Raw genomic sequence first — 18,188 nt, 5'->3', positions numbered from 1 at the left:
TGTCATATTCGGGTTTATAATTTTGGGTTAAGAATCGAGTTATGATTGTTTTGGGTTGACAAATTTTTAATTATACTCATAGTTTAACCCGACACCAATATGATCCAAAAATACTAATTAACATCCTCAATTTGGATGGGTAATTCATATGTCTTGGGGTGGGTGCATCATATTCATATGAATCATATGACCGCTTTTCTGCATTGCAATCCTCCTTTTCTATCGTTGGTATACATGCATACATACCTACATACTATATAGTAATTGGGTTGAAGTCATTTTTCTGTTTTCTCGGTCTTGATCTTGATCGTGATGATTGACTTTCTAACTGATTGAATCTTATTTCGACCTCCCAAATAACTATTTTTTTTTTTTTTGTTTTCTACATTCTCCTTTCTACTCTCACTCCTTTACATATCATGTATTGTATTGCATTGTATTAATGGCTAGTAATATTTTGGGGGGATTTTTTCTCATACCCATAATCCTTATATTTCCCTTCTTCACCAAAATCCTCTTCAAATTTCTCGGATTCATTTTCACTCACCTCGTCTCCATTCTTCTTTATCACCCATCTCTCAATTTGCCCTTATTTCTTGGGAAAGCTATCGACGGGTCATTCCCTCTCTGGTCCACTATTCTATTCGCCCCACTCTTTAAAATTTTTCGAGCTTTTTCCTCCATTAGAAGGTCTAGATGTCGGGATGCTCCCTACACCGAGATCAGCCAAGGGTTGTATGTGGGAGGATGGCCTGATTCACTAGAGAAATTGCCACCGGGTGACCCTGCCATCGTGGATTGCACTTGCGAATTGCCCCGAAACAAGTGGCTCCATGAGAATTCCTACTTGTGCATTCCTACGTGGGACTCACGCGCGCCGAGGATAGAACAGATTGAGGTTGCTGTGGCCTGGGCTTGTGAGAAGAGAACTCATAACACCCCTGTTTTCATCCACTGTGCTCATGGTATGTATTTAGGTACCACTTGTTTTTTGTTCAAATGCTTGTGGCTTTGATTCAATTAATCAATGTGTATTATGTTAATGTCAATTGTTTAGATAGAGATTTTTGGAGGGTTTTGAAATTTTGGAAGTTTGGAAAAAGTAAAAATTAGCATTTGATTTGATGTTTTGTGAGAGAAAAAATTTTATTTGATACGATAAATTTTGAAAAATGAATAGTGCCAAATGAGTGAAAGTGTGTTGTGTAAACAAAGAGGTTATGTTCTTTTGTGGATTTTATGTCAGATTTTTACTATTCAATTTTATTTTATTTTTTCCTAAAATATCACATTAAACAATTTTTTTTTTATTATACTACAAATTTATTTTACATTCAAAACATCAGGTCAACCCCTATTTATATCATATCAAACCACTATTCAAATTCAACTTTTTATTATTAAAAAATTCAAACCCATAAACTAAAACCCACGAACAAACACACCCTTAATGTCTAGTATGGTAGCTTCAATTGAGATTTTAAAAAAACTAACTAGGTAAGTGTTTATTGTCTATCAGGTGGTGTATGTTAAATTTGAAAATCTTATAAAGAATGTCATTTTTTATTTTTTTGTATTCCTTCGATTGATGAGTTGTGTAATGTAATGTGCATATATAAATGGCAAGCTCGATCGCCATAGCTAATTGCTTATGTGTGTGTATATATATATATATATATATATACATGTATGTTTGGTGAAATTAAGGTCATGGCCGGAGTGTTACAGTCATGTGTGCGGTGTTAGTAGCACTTGAGTTGGCAGATGATTGGAAAATTGCGGAGAAAATGATCAAAGAAAAACGACCATGCATTTATCTGAATGCCCTTCATAGGGCCGCATTAAAGGAATGGACACTCAAGTACGATGGGATCCATTCAAGATGCACGAGCAACAAGAGTCCTATCGCGCCAACATCCTCGTAATATAATGTTAATTTGATTCATATTTTTCCACACAACGCTATATTTGAAAGTTACATTTGTAACGTGGAAGCGGAAGGCAAACTTCCATAGATTTAGCAATGAAAAAATAAATTATCATAACAGAATAATAAAAAAAAAAAGAAAACTAAAAATGCACATAGCAAAATGATGTTTGTTTGAGTTTGATTTGACATTGACCTTGAGATTTTGGTTTACATTTTGATTTAATAATATTTTAATTTGTTACTCTTTTTTTTAAAAAAATATTATATTTTTATTGAAACGGTATTAATTGAATAATAGTGATTTAAATTCAAACTACAGGCATGTTTTAGAATAATAAATAGAAGAAAGTTGTTATAATTGAAAATATTAATTGTTTGATGAACTATTATTATTATTATTATTATTATTATTATTATTATTATTGTTGTTGTTGTTGTTTTTATGTGTTTGTTTTGTGAAATAATTTTAAAAAATATTTTTTTTACGCGAAATATAAAAAATTGTATAGTTAATATAAAAATAATAAATATGTATAATGTATTAATTTTTTTTAGAAAGCGTATGAAAGAAAAAAAAAAAAAAAAAAAAAAAAAAAAAAACAACTGCAACAACACAAGTGACAACATCACAAAGGTAATTAATAAAAGAGAAGCTTAATTGCATAAAGGATGAGCATAGGCAATGCATTGCAGTTCCAATATATGAAGACATATTAATTAATTATATTATTTAAAAAGAAGTCTAAAACATGGATGGGTGGATGGATGATGACTCTTATTTATTTCTTTCCACCACCTGAAAATTACAATAAATAGGAATAGGATATTATTCAACAAATCTAAAATATGCAAATATATTCATACATATAATAAATATGTCTTCTAAAATTAATTAATTGATTAAAATTAAAATTAAAATTAAAATTAAACTTACCAATATTATTATTATTTCCATGCCCTTCATTAAAAATGCGCAAATGTGGATCCACAGGAAGACCCATCTCTTCATACCTCTTATCATACAAACTGTACCTATCAACACCACTTTTTTTTTTATTCAAGAAAAAAAAAAAACATTAATGTCAATAATAATATGAAAATTAAATATATAAATAAATTTAAGTAGTAATAAATTAAATATAACCAATTCTACCTTCCTCCAGGGGCATTGAACCTGCTAAACCCTAAACCACCTCCCATATATGAGTTAGGGTTTTGATAATTCAACATTTTTCCAGCATCCCAATTTACTCTTCTCTGTTTTTATATATATATATATATATATATTTATTTATTTATATGTATGTAAATATATTTTTCAATTATCAATTCAATTCATTGTATTAGAACACAAAATATATATATATATATATATATACCTGGCCAATTTCATGAGAAGGTAAAGTTGAAATTCTATTATAACTCAAATTTTCATTAGTTGCATTTGGAAATCCGCCCTGAATAGCCACCGGAGGTGATTGAATAGCCAACACCGGCGGTGGTTGAATAGCCGCCGCCGGCATGGATTGAATAGCCATCACCGGCCGTGGTTGAACAGCCACCGGCGTAGATTGAATATTTGCTAACAATCTGAAACAACACACATAATAAAATCGATTTTAGATCAATCAATTAAAAACAACTCATCGGTAAATCCAATAAAGAAATAAATAATTTGAAACTTAACACCATTAAATATGTGCTTACTGCTGGTTCTGAACTTGAATATTTTGGTTTTGATCTTGAATATTTGAATTTTTGTTAATAGCATGCAAATAAATTGCAGAAAGCTCATCCATCGATCCATGAGATTGCGCCGCCAAATATTCCTCCTACAAATATATTCCGTATCATAGTTTCCACGTGTAGTAAAAAAACAAATTCATTAAAAATCAAAACACGTGTGGGACGATAATCCTCGTATCATCAAAATATAATATTAAATAAGAAACTTGATCTAAACTAGTTTTTGTCGACGTTATTATTACCATTTATTGCTCGAATCTTTTTCCTTCAAACCTGCAAATAAATCTATACATCATCAACAATATATGATTAATAATAATCAATGTTAAAGTAGAATATACAAGAAATACATCGAAAATAAATTACAAATCATCAATTTTCATTTCATAAAACATCACATAAACAAAGTAACTTAAACAGATTGTACTACTAATACCTCTTCAAAATACTTATTCTGCTGTTCTAACTGATGATTTATTTTAAGACTACACAACACAGTAATTTATATATAGAATTCAAAGACAGCAAATTAGGAATTCAGAAAATGACCATGAATGCAATTTGTTCCAAGTACATACTCGTTGGGGTAATAATGCCTGCAGATATGTCAAGATATTTATGGAGGTTGGATCTGAAATTTCAAAATTAAATGATGGAAAACTATATGGTGTGTAAATAATTGATAACTATTAACTGCTTACCTTATTTTTGATTTATTTTTTTTATATGGTAATACACTAGTGTATTTACTTTGGATTTTAAATTTAAACTAATACTATTTAATTCGTAAAAAAATATCATATCAAAATATTATTTAAACAAAAGTTCAAATAAAAATCAAAGGTTCATTATAAAGATGGTGCAATAATATAATTGTAATCATTCCAAGAATGATTGTGTTTGATTTTTAAAATATGTAAATAGATATATAGTATATGTAATTAGATATATACCATAAACAGATTTTGCAATATAGATGGAGATTTGGGGTGATATTATTATTGTTATTACGTACTCTCTCCGTCTTGGCTACCATGTAATATTTACTGTAGACGTGGAAATTTATGAGGGAGATAATTAATAAATAATTAAGAATGTATTAGTAAAAATACTTATCGTATACTAAAAATAATTTTAGATTAAAATTAAGATAACTAATTAGTCTAATTGAATTTTTTTAAATGAGGTTAAAGTGTATAATTCTTTTCCAAAAGAAGAAAATGAGGGACGGACAAAATGAAAAGTGACATGATAAGTGGAATGGAGGGAGTATTTCTTATAAAAATATATTGATTCTGTCACATAAAAATAATTTTTTATTTTTTATTTTTGTAAAAAAAAATGAACATATTTTTACGGAAGTAATATTATTTTTTCCATAACATATCATATTAAAATTATTATATTAAAAGAAAAAACAAGTTCATAAACGAAAGATAATTTTTTTTAGTATGATGTGCTATCCTATTTTAGAATTATAACTAGACCATGTATTGAGATTAATCATACAGTTGAAAATTGGTAGAAATTGTCATTAGGTACTGAAGTTGTTGGCGTGACAACATTATGGTACGTTAGAAATTTCGTAGATGACATGTTGCAATGTTTGTGAATTATTTTTGTCAGTTTTTTTTTTTTTCTTATGATATTAATCTAATATAAGGTCTAGTTATAATCATAAAGTAAATGTCCACTTATCATCCCGCCTGCCAAAATTTCTAAGGATTATTTCAATAAAAAGTTTTATTATGAAAGGAATCAAATATAAGATTTAATTATAATTTCTTTAAATGATAATGGATAACGTGCGAAGACTAAAAAAATATTTTTCTCTAAAACAAATATATCAAAAGTATATGAACTACAAATTAAAACACATGTGAGACAATAATCCTTGCCATTTTGAATTATTTTAAAAATAATAAAGAATAATTTACAAGTCTTATAATAATTATTTAATATAATATATATATAAATATTTTATAAGAACATCTTCTATTATTACTTTTGAAAGATTGGTGTTAAGAGAATAATTATGCAACAATATACATATATCAACAAAAATGATAAAAGGTAAAGTTAACATATATTGAAAAGTTAAAATAATAAAAACTAAGGAGTAAAAATAATTTATTATGAAAAAAAATGTGGACAATACAATAATAATCAAAGATGATAATATAATCAATCAATCTAATTGAAGTATAGTTTGATTATTTAAATATCAAATTGATACATACCCGTATTTATATGAGGTTCCGAATTCGAAAAAAAAATATATACTGAATTCGGATCAAATTTAATCGAAACGGATCCAATTGACAAACATATATATACACATTATTACAACTTATTTTTAACTGAAAAAAAATAAAAAATAAAAGATTATACCATCAAATAGTTAATTCTAATATAATTTATCTTAAGTAAGACAATTTTTTTTTTCTATTTTACTATTACGTAATTTTAACGCTTTAAAAAAAATATATTCTTATAAAATATTATATCAAATCATCGTACAAACAAAAAACATGCAAATACAAATACAAAAAATAAGAAAATAAAAGGTGTATATAATACAATAATGATCAAAGATAAAAATCTAACTGATTTAGTTAAAGCCAAGTTCAATTATTTGAATATCATATTAGTTAGAAATAATATATATTTATATATATATATATTTGTTTGGTGGTTTGAATTTTTTTTTTAAAAAAAAATAAATAAATAAATTGAATATTAAAAATATTAAATTATAATAATTATATAATGTAATATAAATAAATATTGATGTGATGTTTTAAATATAAAATTAATTTTTTAATATAATATAAAAATAAAAAAATAAAAATTTAATACGATAGTTTTGATTTTTTTTTTTCAACAAATAATAAAAAAATGATAATAGACCTAAAACCCTAATAAGGGCGAGCATAGTAAAGATGCAACATTATTGGAGATGAATTTTATGTATTGGACCTACAACTACAAATATAGAGTAAAATAAGGTGTATTGGAGAAGATCCTTTTTTTTACTTACTGGTCTAAGAATGAAAAACATTTTTAAAATTATTAAAACTTTGTTTACCTAACATTTTTAAGACAATTGTTTTTTAACGAACTAAAATGAAAAAACATAACAATTGTTATGGGACGGAGGGATGGGAGTATATAAAATTGATTTATTTTAACTATAATTATATATATATACAAAAAATAATAATTACATTTATATTTTTTATTAATATTAAATTAAGAAAATAAAAAAAATTAATTATTATACACAAATTAAACTAGGATTTATGATTTTTTTAAAAGATTAATAGATCTCAGGCCTTAATTTTAAGCCAAATTTGACATGACCTATTTCCACTATTGATATATTAACATAGCAGCTTGAGCGTGATTAATAACCGGGCAGCTAACCGTGGTTTGGTCTCGAGCCATAGGCGAACCGTCTAAAAACGTTCCTGGCCGTTATGTGTCTCTGATGTATTATAAATAAAAATAACAAATTTGAGTGGGTTAACGGTTGAATTTTTGAGCTAGAAATTGGATCTAGTAATTTATTTAATTAATATTTAATTTATAATATAATATATATAATTAAAAAAAATTAAAATATATATTTAATTATTTTAATAACTAAATTTTAATAAATATATATATTATTTTGTAAAAAATAAAAGTTTCTATAATACAAATAAATAAAAAAAAATATAAATATTTATTTATAATTAAATTAAATAAATTTTATAAATAAATATGAAATTTATTTATTATAAAAAGGGATAAAAATAAAAAGCTTTGTAAATTTAGAATATATCATATTTTTATGATCATCGCCAAACCAGTCCGCGAAACACACCCAAAACTTCGCAATGACTATCGCAATCGCAAGTCAAAGCCCATCAATCAATAATCATCGCAACCCGTAACAATTCTACTCAAAGATTGAAACTTTTTCCTTGCTGTGATATCCATTCAGGATTCTCCCGCAGCCAGCGCGAAGGAAGACGATGATGGCCCGCAGTGATTTTTTCCTTCTCAGGTGAGAAATTCGTCGGACTAATTCGGGTTAAGCACGATCATGCGTCGTTGTCTGTATCTGATGGGCGTAAGATAACCTCGCAGTGTTTGAGGTGCTTGTCTTTTGTTGTCGGCGGAGGAAAAGCTGTATGAATGAGAAATCCGCCCAGTCTTCTCTCGCTTACAATTGATTCTGCCCTCGGAAACCTCTCTCGTATTTCCGATCTCTCATTTCTGCCGGAGCACATTCTTCTCGAGCTCTTCGTGGTACGTATGTATGTATGTATGTATGTATTTGTGCTTAATCACTGCCCTAATTCACAAATCCTCTCTCTTTACTCCCTCGTTTTCTTTTCCACCTTTTGTGCCCTAATTTCGATTTATTTATTGACATTGGTTAATGGGTTTTTGAATTCACTGTCTGCTTCGGAATTGGGAATTGTATTGAATTGGTGAGTTAAAGTAGTGTAGCACTTCCTTCTAATGGGGTATGATAAATTGATAATGCCCCAGGAGCACCAAGAGTTTTTGGTTTTGGTTGGTTCATGGATTTTGAGCAGATTTGTGTGAGATCATTGCTTATGGGACTTAAGAATGTGTATTGTTTTAAAGGTATCAAAGGGTGAACTTGGCCGAGCTGTGCCATTGCAAGATATATAGCATCCAGTTGTTTCCATGGTATATCAGAGAATTATGATGTCTCGTTGCTTATTTTGTGCCGTCATCCTTAATGCACTCAATTCTTTGTCTATTATGCTTTTGCATATCAGATTCTGCAACTTGTAGTTCATCAAAGTGTTTCTTGGTATTTATGTAGTTACTTTGTTAATAGAAAAAATCTGGAAATCTTAGTCATGTTATTACAATTTTTTCTACTTTAACAGATTATTGTCACACAGCTTGCTGCGCTCTGTATCTTTCTTAAAGTTATGTCATTAGAATTCGATATTGGTGTGTGTCTGTCTGTTGGTGAGGTCCAAGCAAGACCATCCTATGCTATTTCCGGGGTACAGAAGCTTTCTTTCTTTTCATTGTTTGTAATACTCACGTCACTTGTCTGGACCCTGGCTTATTCAATTGTGTGTATCTAATTGATGAAGCCTTGCTTAAATTTAATGGTTGAGCTATTTTGATCCTACTATACTTATAATTCACTTATTTACACTCCAAAAGTTTTTCTTTTTAGTGGGCATTCTTTTCAAATTTATCTCTTCGTCGTGCAGAGGACACTAAAAGCAGGAAAACTGAATGAAAAAATTCTGAAGTTGTTTCTGGCAACCGGCAAGGAAGAAATCCTTTCTGTAATCAAGGCTTTTAACATCCGACACGAGTTGCTTCCTGTTCTTCCTACTCGTAAGTTGTTTAAATCGCCCCTGCTTATTTGTGTAATATCCTTTCCTCTTTCTTAACTTCCAATTTCTTTCCAGGATGCTCTGAGAAGTTCTGATGCACAGCAGCTACAAGTGGAAACTTTACAAAGGCAGATGACATGATTCTCTTGTGGTTCTCTGATTTATTAGCGGAATCTCCACATCATTCTTGGAAGGTGGAGGCCGGAGTCCCTGAAGATTCTGGAAGAAATATAACTTATTGATGATACAAATTAGGTATCAATCTTCACATGGGATAAAGAGAAGTGTACATTATTTGTCTAGATGAAGGCTGTGGCTTTGTAGAATTCTCATGGGGTATTAACTAATAATAGTACCAAATTCACGAGTACAACTATCGGCTATGCCTTGTTCTCTTTGATACTCTTATATAATCCTCTGTGAGAGGGAGCATAATTTTTATAAGATTTTCCATTTATCCTGTGAGCTACTATGTACTATCATATAGGCTGTGGTAAATTTTAGCTTACTCTGCTGCTCCTGCTGTTCAGGAGCGGAATGGATGTAGATTCGATGTTGAGTATGTGGAGTCATGCTTTAACAAGTCGTGCTAGAGGAGACTGGTGAAGGGTATAGTTAGTCATTTGTTTTTTTATTTGTCGAAGCTGTATCAGGTAATGGTGTGGCATTCTGCTGCTGAATAATGTTGGGAAAGTCTACTCTGCCTTTAAATGTGATGCTTGGAATGATATTGTTGCTTGATTCATCTTCTTTTCCGAGGTTAGATTCTGATAGTCGAACAAAGGGTTAAGTCTTGTTCGAAACTTCAGTCTCATCCACGACTTTAAAGCAAGATATATTATGTGTTTGTTTGTTACCTTTGCTACTTTTGCTTTAGTTCGGATTTGTTGAGTTTGTGCTATGGAATCTATTCGGCATAATGATGACCGACTTCAGATTCACTCTGTGGCAGAGCTTGAATCAGGGGATTAGTTATTTTCTTCTCATTGACCAGATTCATACTATATCTAAGACAATATTGCATTTGTCACCATCCATGTATCAGCTGAGAAGTAGCAGATGGTTTGAAAGGTCTGCTCAAGGTTGGTGCACCTGCACGCAAATGAACAACGTGCAAGATTATCCGTTCGTGTTATATAATGAAAGAAAAAATGTAAAATCTTTGGTTCAGGAAAATGCCTCTTTGAATGGATCAGGATCTTTAAAGGCATCAACGATCAAAGTTTTTAATGGAGAGGCTCTTGGATGGCTTTGTGTAAGGTATTATACAGATGTGGTGATTACCTTTGGATTCCCCTGTAACGAAGTTTTAGGTGTAGTAACTATGCATAAGTTGTGGTCTGGAGACAGATCGAGAAACTGTTCGTTCGTATGGCCCAAAAGTTGAGTCAGTTGGAGTTCTCTTACAAAGAGGAGGTATCCGAACCTGTTGATTATCTTACTGCAACTAGCCGAGGAAAGCCTCATGCGCTGCTGCTCAATTTGGTAAGAGTTGTTGAATGTCATCTCTCTAAGCATAAAGTTGAGTCAGTTGGAGTTCTCTTACAAAGAGGAGGTATCCGGTTCTGTTGATTATCTTACTGCAACTAGCCGAGGAAAACCTCATGCGCTGCTGCTCAATTTGGTAAGAGTTGTTGAATGTCATCTCTGTATGCATCTGTGAGTTATGATATGCAAATCCAGTTAACGAGTAATTCCATGTTTGAATCCAGGATTTCGGTGTGGAGAGCTTATATTTGAATCTTGGGATAAATTCCATGTCTACTGGTAAGTCATTACACTTTTTAAACCATTTATTTGTATAATTTACAAGCATCATCTCAAAAAGGATTGAGTAACATGCTGTGTACTTTCTTTATCACACTTGAATGAGTTCTGGTGATTTTGACGGCGTTGTTGCTACTAAGCCCCTCTCCTTCCTTGCTCTCTGCAATCAAATCAAACCTTTTTGTTATTTGAATCATGCCATTTCTAAAATACATATATATAGCTTGAATAAAAATTGAACTAACCATCTCCTTCTGTGTGTTTTTCCTGGCCTTTTCCAGCTCTTGGCAAACCAATTCTATCGTGGGACGGCCAGAGCTTGAACTGGCTACACACAGCACTGCTATTTGCAATATGGACTCGAAATCCACACAGATTACTTCTCCTTTTAGCCTCGGGTCTTGAAAATCAATAAGTGGTAGCTTCCCCATGTTCACTTCCTTTGCCTGCAGAATGTTTCATATTCAATGTGCATTCTATGCCTGCATATGTTGTCTGAGATTTTAAAAAAAAAAAAAAGAAAAAACGACTGATGAAGGTAACCTTTTGTATGAGGTCGTCTCTGGCGTCGAGGTCAAGGTCTAAGGCATAGCCAGATAAGAGTTGCAGAATGACGATACCAAAACTGTAGATGTCACTAGCGCTCGTCAGTTTGCCACTGACCATGTATTCTGGATCCATGTATCCAATTGTTCCCCGAACATTTGTGTATACTCTACTCTCCTCCATGCCCAACATTTTCGCGAGCCCAAAGTCGGAGAGCTTTGGATCCATGTCACGAGTCAGAAGAATGTTCGTTAGCTGCAAAGACAAGAATGTTCAGACGGCGTCAAATATAAGTAAGTTGTTCAGATGCACTTGAATTTTACTCTTTATCTAAAACATGGTTGCCTTGATGTCTCTGTGCACGAGGCAGCCATCAATGTGGTTATGAAGATGCTTGAGAGAGAATGCACAGTTCCTTAGGATCTTCACCCTCGTCTCCCATGGTATGACGGCGTCTTTCCCTGTACATAAATGGATACTCACCTATTCTTCACCTCATGTCTGAACTCGTGAACATATATATACACAGGTCGTAGAAGACATACCTAGAATGTGCTGCGCCAGATTTCCGTTTGGACAGTATTCATACACTAAGTACTGCTCCCCGTCTTCCACGCAGCAACCAAAAAGATTCACAAGATTTGGATGTCGAACTCTAGAAAGGCCTTCTATTTCCCTAGTGAACGAATCAGATGTGTTGTTCTTGTAAACCTGCTTGATCGCCACTGGCTGTCCGCTCGGCAACATCCCCTTGAATACCTGTCCTGCACTGCCTTTTCCGAGGTACTTCCTTTCATTGCTGTAGTCGATTGCTTTCTCAATCTCGGCTTTGGAGAACCAGTAGAGCCCCGAGCACGGGTCCTTAATGTCCTTGTTCAGCAGAGGTTTCTTCGCGGACTTAGTAGTATTTGTGACGCTTCTAATCAATGCAATCACGACAATTAATCCAGCCATTACGAAAATTGCTGATAGCAGAGCTCTTGCGGCACTTTCTGAAACAGTTTGTTAAGATTAGTGTCGAATTCTTTCGTTATCTGCGCTTTGGATACTGCTTAGATTAAATGTTTTCTACTTACTTCGAATCTTGATGTGGTTCTTCAGCTCTGTGAAAGGCAGAAACATGTCGAATTCAAGATCAGTCCTATTTATTCATTCAAGCTGGAACTGCGGGAATAATCAGAAAAGGGAGGCAAGAGTCGAGCAAGATGACCTGGAGCGGCTAAAGCAGGCAAGCACCGGTTGAACTCATCGATCTGAGAGGTATTGTTTCCATTCCCAGCTATAACCGAGACAATTATGCTAACTAGACACAAAGCTTTCTCCGTATGATTCCCCTTAACTTTTACATCAGCCACCATTTTTCCCAATGCATTCGATATTGCAGAGAGGCAGCCTTCACACACATCATCGAATGAAGAAGTTCCAAAGCTAGAGCACCGTGCAGCAACACTCTGGTTTATCTCGTCTAGCTGAAGTGACGTGCATTTACCACTTCCGTAGAAGAAACCATCGAAGCCACATGATTGAACTGACATATTAGGTTGGCGACCAAACGGTCTACTGCAGTCATTCCAGCCGTCGGGATCAAGGAAGATGTTTCCAAACAAACTTTTCCTCGCGTGAACGGCTAACGCGTTGGAAAAAACAACGAGAGCATTTTGACAGCACCTCGTCTTGGGGAATCCTCGCCAGTCCTGAAGCTTTTCATGGACTTGATCGCACCCCCCGATTGGCTTGTACGGGTAAGTACTGAAATCTAAGCTGCAATCTGCAAGATGCACTTCATCAAATCAAATCAGCGCGAATCGAAAACGAAACCAGTAAAGATGGACGGAGAAATCGCAATTATCAGTAAACCTCCAGAAGCAGCAGCAGCAGCAGCAGCAGATGAAGATGGAAATGAAAACGGAAAGGCTTCGAGACAAGAAAGGGCTATGAAGAACAAACTGGGAGCCCAAACCTTTATGCATCCTCCTGCCTCCATTTTTGAATTGAAGTGTTGGGTTTGGGGGCAAAGGGGGATTGCCTAATGAGCAGCAGATTTATAGGGAGCTTCATCATCTTCATTGGAATCGAAGAAGGAAGCATTCCGATATTCTGATTATTACTTATTTAGTGAGCTGCTATCATGATTATGGTTTTGTTTATTGTTCATCATCCATGGCTGCTTGCTTCCGAACCTCGTTGGTAACGTTGGTTTTGTCATGTTGGCAGGGGCACCATCATCATCGTCATCTTCTGCAACATTATTAATATTGGAATTGCTGTCGCTGGCGGGAGAAAACATTTTAATACCATGTCGTGTCCTGGTGGTGGAAGTAACATCAAGGTATTGGCTGCTACTAAATTCTATACTGTTTTGATGTCTCCGAGGTTTGCTTTATCAATTAATTAATTCCATACCATACATGAAATCATTCATTCATTCTCCTCAAGTCAACCAAGAAATTAAGAACATGTCTTCTTCCTCCAAGCCCAAAGGTCACAACTACTTTTATAGCCTTTAGACATTTGTTTTTTGGATCCAACAAAAGTGACTTCTTCTTACAAGCCCAAAAAGCCTAATCCCCCATTTCTTGCTTGGTGTTTTGTCTGGCCGACAAGGCAACTTATTAATAATAAGTTTTTATTTACTCACTTCTGCTCTGCTCTGGCTGTTGCAGAAGAGAATAATAAGTGCAGCTACAGTCTCACTGACATGCCTTGTCTGTCTGTCTGTCTAGTGCTTTCCCTCTTCCTACCTCATTGCGCCCATCATGACCATGGATTATGATTACGAGACTTTTTTATTTTCTGCTAAAAACTAGGAACTTGGATCTGAATTTTATGTAGTATTAGTGGGTTCGGTTCGATTGAAAATTTGGGATGTGTTTAGATTAACGTCAGATCAAATTTTGAAAAACACCAAATGAAGTTAGAACCAACTTGTGGATTGAACAATGAATACTACCTGAACCTGATAGTCAACACAGCCCAGCAAAAATTTGATTAATAGTATTACCAATATATGGATATATATATTTTTTGAAACTCAACAATCTATTTAAAGTCCCGATGCGAGTAAATTTATTTAGTGGTTGACTGACTCGTGCATTGAAAAGTTGGGTTCAGTTTTCTCTCTCGAGTAATATTTGTTGGAATGGTCGCTAATTGCGTACATCAGCAATCCTTCCTTGATGAACTTCTTCGATTCGCCCACATTTTGATATTTTAATGTTGTAAGTATGAATTTAAAAATCATGGGATTACCTTTAATATTCCCCCAACAAATTAATATTTCATCTATCATTGTATGGACACAATATCTCAACTACCGTACCATGCATATTTAAGTATTTTAGTTTGGTGATTCTGTTGGTTGTTTTAAGATGCATTCCCTTACTTTTGAACATTACTGGAAAGAATGATATTTTACCTCAGAGAGAGAGAGAGTATGACAAGGTAACTGCTAAAATAAAAGTCATTCAACCCTTAACTTTGAATTGTAACATTTATTCTGGGTATTGAGTTTACTTCTTTTACTATGGTAATTATGGTTGCAACATTTTCAATGTAGATCTTGGTATTCATTATGTTTATTTACATTTGTAATCTTTTCCATGATTGAATTTATTTGTTCTTGAAGATTTTGTTGTTTTTCTTCTTCTCTTCTTCTTCTTCTTATTATTATTATTATTATTTATATGAGGTATTTCTACTTTGTTTGGTGTTGAAAAAGTTGAAAGTTGAATTCTGCAAAATATCCAAACATCTTCCCCACATGGGAGTTAGATCTAGTGGCCGACTTAAGTCCACATTGGGTATTATAATAATAATAATAATTCAAAAGGGTAAAACCAAAGAGAACCAAACCATGAAGTTGATTGTTGACCAGCAAAGTTTCCCCAAAATTTCTGCCATATATATATATGTGTCCTGCAAGTGTCGTCCCTTTCTCATCTTCAATTCTTAAATTAAGTCGTCTTCAATGGTGTGTAATTGAAAACAGTGTGAACTTTTTACTCAACAGTAGACTCACCCACTCACTCACTACATGAAATGAATCATAGGATGGGATAGAATAGAATAATGGAAATGGAAAAGGAAGTGCCCTAAAAGCCTTCTCTTCTCAGTCTCAGTCTCTGTCTCTGTCTCAGTCAGAAAAGAAAGTGCCCTCTTAACACACGCCTGCCAAAATTGAGTGAAAAGGGGGTGGTGGGGGTTACTTTTCAACGTTAGTAAGTAGTAAGATAATCTCTAGTTAATCATAAAAATCCAATCTTTAGTTTGACTTTGCCAGTGTGAATGGAAACATGGGGATGACTTGTTTGTTTTATCCCAATTCATATTTCTTTCTTTCTGACCTAATTAGACAAATCCCACGCCACGTTCTCTCTATTGTCCTGTTGCCCCTTTTGACCGTTTGTGGAACTTTTCGCCCAGCCCATGTCTCCTGTCTGCTGGAAATTCAACCGACTTTTTTCCTTGCAGGAGTGATTGAATTGATTTCCTCTTTTTTGCCAAGTTTGATTGTTTTTTTTTATTGTATATTTTAGTATTATTTTCAGTTGGAGTATGAAGGAAGGGAAGAAATGTTTTCTTTCTTAGTGCGTGAGTGAGTTAGTTAGTTATGAAATCAACTAGTCAGTCAAGAATCAATAATGATTTCTTTTCCTCTCCTGGCAGGAAAGTCTCCCCCGTATTCACTCCAATCCATATATACACACAATGACAATATATATATATATATAGAGAGAGAGAGTACTGTAGAGTAGGGGAGAGAGAGAGGGTGTGTGTGTGTGAGCAGTGAGCCCCAAATTTCAACCATCCACCCACCGGCTATCGTGCTTCACAGTTTTCTGTGCAGTGCAGAAAAAACCAAGAAAGAATCACATCACTTACCCCTTACCCCTCCCCTCCCTCAATCACAGATTCATTCATCACTTCAACTGTCTGTCAATCCTTCTTTCTATCTCCACATTTCTGTTACTGTTTCTGTTTCTGTTTCTTCTTTCTATCATTCTATCTTTCTTGCTCTCTTTACAACATTTCTTTTTTTATTTTTTTAAAAAAGGAATCTCATGGCTGCAGTAAGTCAATCTCACCTCCTGATGATAGATACATAACTTAGGATACAATACCAGTCGTGTTTGTTTTCTTCCTGTTCTATGTTTTTCTTCAGGCAGGCAGGCAGGGATTCTTCTAACCTTTTTCGTCATACTCTGGTTTTTGTTTTGTAGGATTACTACTACAGGAAGAGCGGTCAAATCCCGGCATTTGGCGACTGGGAAAATGCCAACAACCTCCCCATCACTCAGTACTTCGAGTGCGCCAGGCAGGCCGGCCTCCTCCGCTGCAGCTGCTCCTCCGGAGAATGCTCTTACATCATGAACAATACCAATGCCAATGCCAATGCCGCCGATCTCTATGGGGGCTTTGGATACGGACACGGATTTGGGTTCGAGAAACCTCTCCCTCCTGGCCCAGTCCCCCGGCGAATTCATGCTGCTGCTGCTGCTGCACCTGTTGTTCCTCACAAAAAGGTTAGATCATTACCATCATCATCATCATCATCTCTTTTTCTGGGGATTTACAGACCCCAACAGCACTGTTTAATTTTGTTTGTTCAATCTCCAGCCAATTGATTAATTGATGTCAGTCGAGATAGTTTCCAACTGTTTCTTGTCCGAATCAGCTTGGTTCCTTGCTAATTATGTCTCTGTTTTGCTCCATTCTTTCTTTGCCACAATTTTGAATTATTTAAATTAATGTTTCTGCTTTCTTCTGATTATGTTTTGTTATGTCACGATATGATTGATAGATCCTTCATTCACTTTGCTTAATTGTCGGCTACTTCACATTAAATCACCATCTTAATTGTCTGAAAGTCTCTTTTTTTCAGGAGAAAAAAATTCTGCTTATGACTATGCACTTTGTTGTTCCTGCATTTGGATTTGGATTTGGATTTGGATATATAATGTAATGCATTGGCTAAATTAGCATGTGCAGCAGCAGGTGAAGGGAATTAATTCAAGAAAGCAAGTCAAGGTTCGCGACTTGATGGTGGATCAGCCCTTGGCTCAGAAGCATCGCCGCCATCCGAGACAAACCACAAAGTCTCTAAACGTTGTGTTGCCGCAGCAGAAATCAGGAATGACAGTGAAGCCGGTGGACGAAGATCTCTACAAGGTCCCTTCAGATCTTCTCGAAAACTCCAAGCGTGTAAGTATAGTAGCCAATCAATCCCTAATGTCCTAATAATACTCTCTATTTGTTTATTTGATCTGTTGTTTGTTTGTATGTATTGTACAACAGAAGAAAGTGCTGGGATTCTTCTCAAGGTGCATGGTTCCGCCGTGCGCTGCTTAGACAGACAAACGACGATCTCCCAAGAATGGATCGGAGTTAGGGTAAGGCATTAGTTAATTATTGAGGAGGATGCGTTCGTTGTCTCTCTCTCGCGCGCGCACACACATACACGTTTCTCACTTTATTTATGTGTTTATGAACAAGTAGAAAGAAAGAAAAAAAAAAAAATTGAATGAATGAAGGTCCCTCTCTATCTATATAATCCATCTATCGATGAGGCGCCATAGTCGAGTTTGAGTAAATAGTTTGTTAGCAATAACATGATATATGAATTGGTGGTTTGTGTATTTACTATTTACACAACATTTACGACGTTTGTTGCTTCATTATTAGTCTCCGACTCTCTTCTAGTAGAGTGGCTGTGAATTTCTATATTATACAATTAAATAAATGACCATTTTCTTTCAGTTTGTTTGCTCCAAGTTTTTTTTTTTAATATATATATTTTATCTTTTCACAAAAATTAAAAT

General features: G+C 33.9%; 4 protein-coding genes across 7 annotated transcripts; 3 read left to right on the top strand and 1 right to left on the bottom strand.

The window, feature by feature from the left end:
* The first annotated feature begins 427 nt into the window (after positions 1 to 427).
* LOC127257748 (uncharacterized) lies at positions 428 to 1,946 on the top strand. The gene is made up of 2 exons (XM_051284212.1): positions 428 to 965; positions 1,708 to 1,946. The coding sequence occupies exons 1-2, from the start codon at positions 443 to 445 to the stop codon at positions 1,923 to 1,925; spliced, it is 741 nt and encodes a 246-aa protein (XP_051140169.1). The 5' UTR covers positions 428 to 442; the 3' UTR covers positions 1,926 to 1,946.
* Positions 1,947 to 7,532: 5,586 nt separating this feature from the next.
* On the top strand, positions 7,533 to 9,522 carry LOC127257647 (uncharacterized). Its single transcript, XM_051284095.1, has 5 exons — positions 7,533 to 7,727; positions 7,811 to 7,972; positions 8,590 to 8,712; positions 8,929 to 9,058; positions 9,133 to 9,522. The coding sequence occupies exons 2-5, from the start codon at positions 7,859 to 7,861 to the stop codon at positions 9,150 to 9,152; spliced, it is 387 nt and encodes a 128-aa protein (XP_051140052.1). The 5' UTR covers positions 7,533 to 7,727; positions 7,811 to 7,858; the 3' UTR covers positions 9,153 to 9,522.
* Positions 9,523 to 10,790: 1,268 nt separating this feature from the next.
* On the bottom strand, positions 10,791 to 13,354 carry LOC127257727 (probable receptor-like protein kinase At3g17420). Its single transcript, XM_051284189.1, has 8 exons — positions 13,228 to 13,354; positions 12,581 to 13,138; positions 12,447 to 12,473; positions 11,916 to 12,362; positions 11,716 to 11,831; positions 11,368 to 11,625; positions 11,070 to 11,270; positions 10,791 to 10,984 (listed from the first exon to the last, which is right to left on the bottom strand). The coding sequence occupies exons 1-8, from the start codon at positions 13,352 to 13,354 to the stop codon at positions 10,916 to 10,918; spliced, it is 1,803 nt and encodes a 600-aa protein (XP_051140146.1). The 3' UTR covers positions 10,791 to 10,915.
* LOC127257644 (uncharacterized) lies at positions 13,064 to 18,050 on the top strand. Of its 4 annotated transcripts, none has more exons than XM_051284093.1 (5): positions 13,064 to 13,485; positions 13,585 to 13,699; positions 16,590 to 16,892; positions 17,362 to 17,571; positions 17,665 to 18,050. In XM_051284093.1, the coding sequence occupies exons 2-5, from the start codon at positions 13,667 to 13,669 to the stop codon at positions 17,716 to 17,718; spliced, it is 600 nt and encodes a 199-aa protein (XP_051140050.1). In that variant the 5' UTR covers positions 13,064 to 13,485; positions 13,585 to 13,666; the 3' UTR covers positions 17,719 to 18,050. The 4 variants fall into 4 exon arrangements, with proteins under 4 accessions (XP_051140050.1, XP_051140049.1, XP_051140047.1 ...); XM_051284092.1 differs by having other exon boundaries at positions 17,359 to 17,571; XM_051284090.1 differs by having other exon boundaries at positions 17,350 to 17,571.
* The last annotated feature ends 138 nt before the right edge of the window (positions 18,051 to 18,188 follow it).

Source organism: Andrographis paniculata, unplaced genomic scaffold (assembly GCF_009805555.1).
Source record: "Andrographis paniculata isolate CXL003 unplaced genomic scaffold, ASM980555v1 Contig58END, whole genome shotgun sequence".
NCBI lineage: Eukaryota > Viridiplantae > Streptophyta > Magnoliopsida > Lamiales > Acanthaceae > Andrographis > Andrographis paniculata.
This window is presented reverse-complemented; position numbering and strand designations above follow the sequence as displayed.